The following is a 10,347-nucleotide window of genomic DNA, read 5'->3' on the forward strand; positions in this document are numbered from 1 at the left end:
CTGTGGCAGTTTGTTGTGACTGTTAAAAAAACGTCTATCGTTTTTTTTTTTTTTTTATCCGTTTTTTGAACTAAGGGGTTAATCATCCATTTGCAAGTGGGTGCAATGCTCTGTTAGCTTATTATACACACTAAAAATTTTGTTTGATTTACTGCTTTTTTTCACTGTTTTTCAAATTCTGACCTTTTTTATTTTTCTTAAAGGCAGAGTACCGTTTTTATTTTTTGCTTGTTAACTTGCTTTAAATTGTTTTCCAAGCTTGCTGGTCTCATTGCTAGTCTGTTTAAACATGTCTGACATAGAGGAAACTCCTTGTTCATTATGTTTAGAAGCCATGGTGGAACCCCCTCTTAGAATGTGTACCAAATGTACTGATTTCACTTTAAGTAATAAAGACCATATTCTGTCTTTAAAAAATTTATCACCAGAGGAATCTGACGAGGGGAAAGTTATGCCGACTAACTCGCCCCACGTGTCAGACCCTTTGACTCCCGATCAAGGGACTCACGCTCAAATGGCGCCAAGTAAATCTAGTGCGCCCATAGCGTTTACTTTACAAGACATGGCGGCGGTCATGGATAAATACACTGTCAGCGGTATTGTCCAGACTACCTGGGTTACGAGGAAAGCGAGACAGATCTGGAGTTAGAAGAAATACAGAGCATACTGACGCTTTAAGAGCTATGTCTGATACTCCCTCACAATATGCTGAAGCTGAGGAAGGAGAGCTTCTTTCTGTGGGTGATGTTTCTGACTCGGGGAAGAGGATTTAACCTGATTCTGATATGTTAACATTTATATTTAAGCTTGAACACCTCCGCGTATTGCTCAGGGAGGTTTTAGCTGCTCTGAATGACTGTGATACAATTTCAGTGCCAGAGAAATTGTGTAGATTGGATAAATACTATGCAGTGCCGTGTGCACTGATGTTTTTCCAATACCTAAAAGGTTTACAGAAATTATTACTAAGGAATGGGATAGACCAGGTGTGCCGTTCTCTCCCCCTCCTATTTTTAAGAAAATGTTTCCAATAGATGCCACCACACGGGACTTATGGCAGACAGTCCTTAAGGTGGAGGGAGCAGATTCTACCCTAGCTAAGCGTACTACTATCCCTGTCGAGGACAGTTGTGCTTTCTCAGATCCAATGGATAAAAAGTTAGAGGGTTACCTTAAGAAAATGTTTATTCAACAAGGTTTTATTCTACAGCCCCTTGCATGCATTGCCCCAGTCACTGCTGCTGCGGCTTTCTGGTTTGAGTCTCTGGAAGAGGCTTTACAGGTAGAGACCCCATGGGATGACATACTTGACAAGCTTAGAGCACTTAAGCTAGCCAATTCTTTTGTTTCTGATGCCATTGTTCATTTGACTAAACTAACGGCTAAGAATTCTGGTTTTGCTATTCAGGCGTGCAGGGCGCTATGGCTTAAATCATGGTCAGCTGACATTACTTCAAAGTCTAAGCTGCTTAACATTCCCTTCAAGGGGCAAACCCTATTCGTGCCTGGTTTGAAGGAGATCATTTCTGATATAACTGGAGGAAAAGGTCATGCCTTTCCTCGGGATAGGTCCAAATCAAGGGCCAAACAGACTAATTTTCGTGCCTTTCAAAACTTCAAGGCGAGTGTGGCATCAACTTCCTCTAATGCAAAACAAGAGGGAACTTTGCCCAGTCCAAGTCGGTCTGGAGACCTAACCAGACCTGGAGCAAAGGTAAGCAGGCCAAAAAGCCTGCTGCTGCCTCTAAGACAGCATGAAGGATCGGCCCCCTATCCGGTAACGGATCTAGTAGGGGGCAGACTTTCGCTCTTCGCCCAGGCTTGGGCAAGAGATGTCCAGGATCCCTGGGCGTTGGAAACTGTATCCCAGGGATATCAAGAGCTTCTCCTCCAAAAGGGAGATTTCACCTTTCACAATTATCTGCAAACCAGATAAAGAGAGAGGCATTCTTACACTGTGTTCAAGACCTCCTAGTTATGGGAGTGATCCATCCAGTTCCAAAGGAGGAACAGGGACAGGGATTTTACTCAAATCTGTTTGTGGTTCCCAAAAGAGGGAACCTTCAGACCAATTTTAGATCTCAAGATCTTAAACAAATTCCTCAGAGTTCCAGCATTCAAGATGGAGACTATTCGTACGATCCTACCTATGATCCAGGAGGGTCAATACATGACTACAGTGGATTTAAAGGATGCTTATCTTCACATTCCGATACACAAAGATCATCATCGGTTTCTCAGGTTTGCCTTCCTAGACAGGCATTACCAGTTTGTACCTCTTCTCTTTGGGTTAGCTACAGCCCCAAGAATCTTTACGAAGGTTCTTCGGTCACTTCTGGCGGTCCTAAGACCGCGGGGCATAGCAGTGGCCCCTTATTTAGACGAAATCCTGATACAGGCGTCAAATTTCCAAATTGCCAAGTCTCATACGGACATAGTTCTGGCATTTCTGAGGTCGCATGGGTGGAAGGTGAACGAAAAAAAGAGTTCTCTATCCCCTCTCACAAGAGTCTCCTTTCTGGGAACTCTAATAGATTCTGTAGAAATGAGGATTTACCTGACAGAGTCCAGGTTATCAAAACTTCTTCTAAATTCCTGCCGTGTTCTTTATTCCACTTCTTGCCCTTCGGTGGCTCAGTGTATGGAAGTAATCGGCTTAATGGTAGCGGCAATGGACATAGTGCCGTTTGCACGTCTACATCTGACCGCTGCAACTCTGCATGCTCAGTCAGTGGAATGGGGATTACACAGATTTATCCCCTCTACTAAATCTGGATCAAGAGACCAGGGATTCTCTTCTCTGGTGGCTATCTCGGGTCCATCTGTCCAAAGTATGACCTTTCGCAGGCCAGATTGGACAATTGTAAAGACAGGTGCCAGCCTTCTAGGCTGGTGGGCAGTCTAGGACTCCCTGAAGGCTCAGGGATCGTGGACTCAGGAGGAGACACTCCTTCCAATAAACATTCTGGAACTAAGAGCGATATTCAATGCTCTTCGGGCTTGGCCTCAGCTAGCGACAATGAGGTTCATCAGATTTCAGTCGGACAACATCACGACTGTGGCTTACATCAACCATCAAGGGGGAACAAGGAGTTCCCTAGCAATGTTAAAAGTCTCAAAGATAATTCGCTGGGCAGAGATTCACTTTTGCCACCTATCGGCTATCCATATCCCAGGTGTAGAGAACTGGGAGGCGGATTTACTAAGTCGTCAGACTTTTCATCCGGGGGAGTGGGAACTCCATCCGGAGGTGTTTGCACAATTGATTCATTGTTGGGGCAAACCAGAACTGGATCTCAGAACGCCAAACTTCCTTGTTACAGATCCAGGTCCAGGGATCCCAAGGCGACGCTGATAGATGCTCTAGCAGCACCTTGGTCTTTCAACCTGGCTTATGTGTTTCCACCGTTTCCTCTGCTCCCTCGTCTGATTGCCAAAATCAAGCAGGAGAGAGCATCGGTGATCTTGATGGCGCCTGCGTGGCCACGCAGGACTTGGTATGCAGATCTGGTGGACATGTCATCCTTTCCACCATGGACTCTGCCGCTGAGACAGGACCTTCTACTTCAGGGTCCTTTCAACCATCCAAATCTAATTTCTCTGAGACTGCCTGGAGATTGAACGCTTGATTTTATCAAAGAGTGGCTTCTCCGAGTCAGTCATTGATACCTTAATTCAGGCACGAAAGCCTGTCACCAGGAAAATCTATCATAAGATATGGCGTAAATATCTTTATTGGTGTGAATCCAAATGTTACTCATGGAGTAAAGTCAGGATTCCCAGGATATTATCTTTTCTCCAAGAAGGATTGGAAAAAGGATTGTCAGCTAGTTACTTAAAGGGACAGATTTCTGCTCTGTCTATTCTTTTGCACAAGCGTCTGGTGGATGTTCCAGACGTCCAGGCATTTTGTCAGGCTTTAGTTAGAATCAAGCCTGTGTTTAAACCTGTTGCTCTGCCATGGAGTTTAAATTTGGTTCTTAAAGTTCTTCAAGGGGTTCCGTTTGAACCTCTTCATTCCATAGATATCAAACTTTTATCTTGGAAAGTTCTATTTTTGGTAGCTATTTCCTCGGCTCGTAGAGTTTCCGAGTTATCTGGCTTACAATGTGATTCCCCTTATCTGATCTTCCATGCAGATAAGGTAGTTTTGCCTACCAAACCTGGGTATTTACCTAAGGTGGTATCTAATAAGAATATCAATCAGGAGATTGTTGTTCCGTCATTGTGTCCTAATCCTTCTTCAAAGAAGGAACGTCTATTACACAATCTTGACGTGGTTCGTGCTTTAAAGTATTATTTACAAGCTACTAAAGATTTTCGTCAAACATCTGCTTTGTTGTCTACTCTGGACAGAGGAAAGGCCAAAAGGCTTCGGCAACTTCTTTCGCTTTGGCTAAGAAGTATAATACGCTTAGCTTATGAGACTGCTGGCCAGCAGCCTCCTGAAAGGATTACAGCTCATTCTACTAGAGCTGTGGCTTCCACATGGGCCTTTAAAAATGAGTCTTCTGTTGAACAGATTTGCAAGGCGGCGACTTGGTCTTCGCTTCATACTTTTTCAAAATTCTATAAATTTGATACTTTTTCTTCTTCGGAGGCTATTTTTGGGAGAAAGGTTTTACAGGCAGTGGTACCTTCCGTTTAAGTACCTGCCTTATCCCTCCCTTCATCCGTGTACTTTAGCTTTGGTTTTGGTATCCCACAAGTAATGGATGATCCGTGGACTGGATACACCTTACAAGAGAAAACATAATTTATGCTTACCTGATAAATTTATTTCTCTTGTGATGTATCCAGTCCACGGCCTGCCCTGTCATTTTAAGGCAGGTATTTTTTAACTGTAAACTACAGTCACCACTGCACCCTATGGTTTCTCCTTTCTCTTGCTTGTCTTCGGTCGAATGACTGGATATGGCAGTTAGGGGAGGAGCTATATAGCAGCTCTGCTGTGGGTGATCCTCTTGCAACTTCCTGTTGGGAAGGAGAATATCCCACAAGTAATGGATGATCCGTGGACTGGATACACCACAAGAGAAATACATTTTTCAGGTAAGCATAAATTATGTTTTTTCAGCGGAATATGGCTGTTTTTATTTTTATTCCATCCCTCTCTGGTGACTCTTGAGTGGAGATCCACATCTTGGGTATTGCTATCCCATACGTCTCTAGCTCATGGACTCTTGCCAATTACATGAAAGAAAACAATTTATGTAAGAACTTACCTGATAAATTCATTTCTTTCATATTGGCAAGAGTCCATGAGGCCCACCCTTTTTTATGGTGGTTATGATTTTTTGTATAAAGCACAATTATTTCCAAATTTCTTTTGTTGATGCTTTCTACTCCTTTTTTTATCACCCCACTGCTTGGCTATTCGTTAAACTGAATTGTGGGTGTGGTGAGGGGTGTATTTATAGGCATTTTGAGGTTGGGAAAGTTTGCTCCTCCTGGTAGGATTGTATATCCCATACGTTACTAGCTCATGGACTCTTGCCAATATGAAAGAAATGAATTTATCAGGTAAGTTCTTACATAAATTGTTTTTTTATATGGATAAGGCGGTCCTTCGTATTAAGTTGGGATTTCTTCCTAAGGTAGTGTCGTATCGCAACATCTGTCAGGAATTCGTTTTCCTTCTTTGTCCTAAACCTTCTCAGAAGGAACGCCTGTTGCATAACTTCGATGTTGTGCGTGCTCAAATTTTTTTTATCTACAAGCAACTAGATTTTCGGCAATCTACTGCCCTGTAGAAGGCCACTTCTTCTACTCTTTTTCTCTCTGATTGAGAAGTGTTATCAGGTTCGCTTATGAGACAGCTGGTCAACAGCCTCAGGAAAGAATTGCTGCTCTTTCCAGTTAGGGCTGTCTCTTCTTCCTGGACTTTCAAAATTTGTGGAGCTGATGTGTAAGACGGCCATTTGGACCACATTGCCTACTTTTTTCCAAATTCTACAAATGTGATGCTTTTGCCTACGTTGAGACTTCCTTTGGGAGACTGGTTCTTCAAGCGGGGGTACCTTCTGTATTGGTCCGTCTGTCTTCTTCTCCCACCCTTCCATTCTGTGTCTTTTAGGTTGGGTATTGGTTCCCACTAGTAATTAGAATGGATTTGTGGACTCTCCATGCTAATGGGAAAGAAAACAAAATTTGTTTACCTGATTCTTTTATTTCCTTGGTATGTAGCGTACACGGCCCACACTTATTTTGAGTTGACAGTTTTTTGTTTTTTTTTATAAACCTCAGGCACCTCTATACCCTTATGTCATCTTCTTTTTCCTTCGGCCGAATGACTGGGGATTATGGGTAATGGGAGTGACACTTAACGGCTCTGCTGGGGTGTTCTTTTCCTCCACCTGGTGGCCAAGACTTGAATTCCCACTAGTAATTAGAATGGATTTGTGGACTCTCCATGCCAACGAAAAAAAATAATTTATCAGGTAAGCATACATTTTTTTTTAATATTTTTTTTTAAATCAAAGTATGCTGCCAGGGGTATCGGACTACTCCATCTGAACTTCATTTATTTTTTATAAGCAGCAAAATAAAATGACAGTTTAGATGTATTTTTAGGCCACCTTGATTTCCCAATATAATCTGTTCCTGTTCATTTTAACATTCATATGTCTTTATTTCTAGGCTATGTCAAAACTTGGGCTTCGCCAGGTTACCGGAGTAACAAGAGTAACTATCAGAAAATCTAAAAACATCCTGTTTGTCATCACAAAACCAGACGTGTACAAAAGTCCTGCATCCGACACATACATTGTGTTTGGGGAGGCTAAGGTGTGTAATAGTGTGATTTTTTTTTAAATATTTATATATCAACTAGTTCAAAACTGGTATCTCATTCCCTTGACAACTAGCTTTGCAGCTACAGTTTGAGGAGCCACAACTTGAAGTTGTGCATTATGGTTATTACTGAATTTAGATTTTATTTTGGTGTTTAGTTTTTTTTCTCAATTTCTGTATCATTTCTCCTTTTTAAACTTTTTTATATATATTACATCTTGATTTTGTTTCTTTGTAGATTGAAGATCTATCTCAACAAGCTCAGCTTGCAGCTGCTGAAAAATTCAAAGTACAGGGAGAAACTGTATCAAATATTCAAGAAAACACACAGACTCCTACAGTACAAGAGGAGAGCGAAGAGGAGGAGGTTTGTATTGGTCATATACTTGTACTACTTCTACTCTAGGTAGAGAATGTGTGCATTTGTTTAGCTTCAGTGTATCCCAACAAAAGCCCTGTCTGTGAAAATTACAACTTTACAACATACAGGATGTTGAACTGTATGATATATTTGGGGATGGTTTGCAATCTTGTACTAATGTTTTTCTTCCCAGGTTGATGAGACTGGTGTGGAAGTAAAAGATATCGAACTTGTCATGTCACAAGCAAATGTATCCAGGGCGAAGGCAGTACGCGCTCTAAAGAATAACAGTAACGACATAGTAAATGCTATAATGGTGAGTAGTGTATAACCTTCCTCTAGAGTTTATAGAGTATATATGTATGATGCATATTGTTGCCCTTTAACACAACACTGCAATGGAATTGAACAAGCAATGTGTTACACGGAAGGACATAGTTCCAATTTTCTTTCTTTCCACAAATTGTACCCACAGCAGAACTTTAGGATTGTTCTCATTTGGGTAATTGTTTTTCTTTTTGTTGCTTACCTAATTGCATTCTAAATATAAATTATTTGTAGACTGGTAAGAGGTTACTGATCCCTCCACAAAATACATAATCTTTGAAATTCTTGAAACAGTCACAGCTTAGAATTCACTGGGGGTGTGGTTTAAAGGGACAGTCTACACCTTAGTCATCTTAAAGTCTTACCTTAGATTAAGCTGCAAATAGCCTCCTGGACCTTTTCTATATCATGCAGCAAGAATGGTAAAAAAAAAGTTATTTTAAAATGAATATTGTTTCTGGCCAGTTTTAAATGGCTGCCAAGCTCCCCCCACTGATGATATCACGATCTGGGCTGCATATATGCATTCTGCTTAATAGCATTGACAATAATATATAAATACAATTAATATATAAATAATCCCTGCAATAGCACATGGAAAAATATATACAGGCCAGAGGTCTTTTTAAATAATAAATGTGCCCTGGAAGACATTAAATCTAGAAGCTATTTCCAGGGGTTCCGAGGGATATCGGCTAAGCACTTGGTCAAAATGAGTAAGTATAGGAACAATAGGAATATGATCCCTATGATAAAGGATAAAAATGAGACTTATACAAAAGCCTCAGAAATTAGAGAGGCGTTTTATAAATACTATCAAGCTATATATTCCCCGGGAAAGATAGACAAAGAGGCAAAAGATAGTTTCTGGAAGGAAGTAAAACTGCCAAAAATTACCAACGAAGCAATGACGCAATTAAATTTAGAAATAACTTCAGAGGAAGTGATTGTAGCCATAGAGAAATCTAAGTCAGGAAAAGCTCCAGGTCCAGACAGACTTTCGGCGGAATGCTATAAAATAATGAATAGAATTGGCAGAAACCTTAAGTGAGCTGTTGAATCTAACTAGTGAGCCTTTTGTGATTGGAAGCAATATGCAGCCCAGATCGTGATGTCATCAGTGGGTGGAGCTTGGCAGCCATTTAAAACTGACCATAAACAATATTCATTTCAAAATAACTGTTTTACCATTCCTGCTGCATGATATAGAAAGGGTTGCAGGAGGTTATTTGCAGCTTAATCTAAGTTAAGACTTTAGGATGACTAAGGTGTAGACTGACCCTAAGTATTAATATTTAACCGAAAACAAATTTCATGGTGGAGAAAACTGAACCTGGTTAACTTTACTATTTTTCTGTGGTTACCTTTTATAGGAGCTGACAATGTGAGTGTTCACAGAAAGATCTTTCGTCTTGCTCTTGGGTCGGTCCAGCTGAAAATGAGATTTATACTATTTCTATTGGTTTAATAAAGTTGTGGCTTATTGTTGGTGATTTATTTCTTTGTGTGTTTTGTTACAACACTACATTTATAGAAAAGCCATCCTTGTCTTTGTAGATAAATATTTTGTATGCTAGTGAAGTGTGTATATATTTAAAGGGCCAACACTGATTTAACAGCAAAGTCATTATAACTAAAATGTTTTTGTTTTTAAATCTAATTTCTTTCCTAAGACATGGAGAAACCACAATGTCATTCCAATTACTAGTGGGATATTTAACTCCTAGCCAGCAGGAGGCAAAGAGCACCCCAGCAAAGCTGTTAAGTGTAACTTCCCTTGCCCATAATCATAATCCCTAGTCATTCTCTTTGCCTCTGTCATTGGAGGATGTGCGAAGTTGGTGTCTGAAGATATTTAATCCTTTTAAAAAGAAAAAAAAGACTTCATATAAGATAAGTAAAGAAGCTGATATATCAGGCAGATTTTTAATTATTCAAGTAGAAATAGCGCAAAAAATCTGGACAATCTGTAATATTTATGGCCCCAATGAATTGGATAGGGAATTTTGGAACAATATCAAGCAAAAATTAATTCCATATTTAGATCAGAATATAATTTTAGCTGGGGTTTTTAATATGGTTTTACACCCAGAAATAGGTTCCGTCAAAGTTCTATGAGATTTAAGAAAGAAGCTATTTATTTTAGAGAATTTTGTTCAGTTTTAAAGTTAAAAGATATCTGGAGAACTCAGCACCCAGATCTGAGAGAATACTCTTGCGAGTCGAAATCCTATAAAAACTTTTCCAGGATTGACTTGTTTTTAAATTTTAAAGTTTTTTATTGAAGTTTGTTTCACATTACAATATATTGAAGTGTACACATTTCAGGAAGACAGAGACTTACATATTTTTGTTTTGAACAAACATTAAACAAGAAAAATAATTAAACAAAATAACTTAACTTAGTGCAACCATGTTATGCATGCTATCTCTACCAGGTTCTTGTGTTATCAGATGTTTTACCTAGTTTATAAATCCAGTTTTGCCCTTGATGCAACCATATCCCACTCTCCCCAATTGGCCAACCAACTATATATTGCTAATGAATGATTCCCACATGACCTTCATTTGCACAAAAGTATCTCTCCTGTTAGTTCTCATGTAAGCATATTCTTCAAGAGACATTATGAATTGAAACTGGGAGTACCAGGTGGCCATGTTAGGGATATATTGAGATTTCCAGTTTTTTGCAATCAGTTTTCTCTTGTTAAGTGTGTTCAGTCCACGGGTCATCCATTACTTATGGGATATATTCTCCTTCCCAACAGGAAGTTACAAGAGGATCACCCAAGCAGAGCTGCTATATAGCTCCTCCCCTCACATGTCATATCCAGTCATTCTCTTGCAACCCTCAACAAAGGTCGCGA

At 40.0% G+C, this 10,347-nt stretch overlaps 1 protein-coding gene across 1 annotated transcript; it reads left to right on the top strand.

Moving 5' to 3' along the window:
* Nucleotides 1-6,623: 6,623 nt before the first annotated feature.
* Nucleotides 6,624-8,973, top strand: LOC128643757 (nascent polypeptide-associated complex subunit alpha). The gene is made up of 4 exons (XM_053696577.1): nt 6,624-6,786; nt 7,031-7,159; nt 7,347-7,469; nt 8,854-8,973. The coding sequence occupies exons 1-4, from the start codon at nt 6,643-6,645 to the stop codon at nt 8,866-8,868; spliced, it is 411 nt and encodes a 136-aa protein (XP_053552552.1). The 5' UTR covers nt 6,624-6,642; the 3' UTR covers nt 8,869-8,973.
* The last annotated feature ends 1,374 nt before the right edge of the window (nt 8,974-10,347 follow it).

This window comes from Bombina bombina, unplaced genomic scaffold (genome assembly GCF_027579735.1).
Source record: "Bombina bombina isolate aBomBom1 unplaced genomic scaffold, aBomBom1.pri scaffold_2758, whole genome shotgun sequence".
Taxonomy (NCBI): Eukaryota; Metazoa; Chordata; class Amphibia; order Anura; family Bombinatoridae; genus Bombina; species Bombina bombina.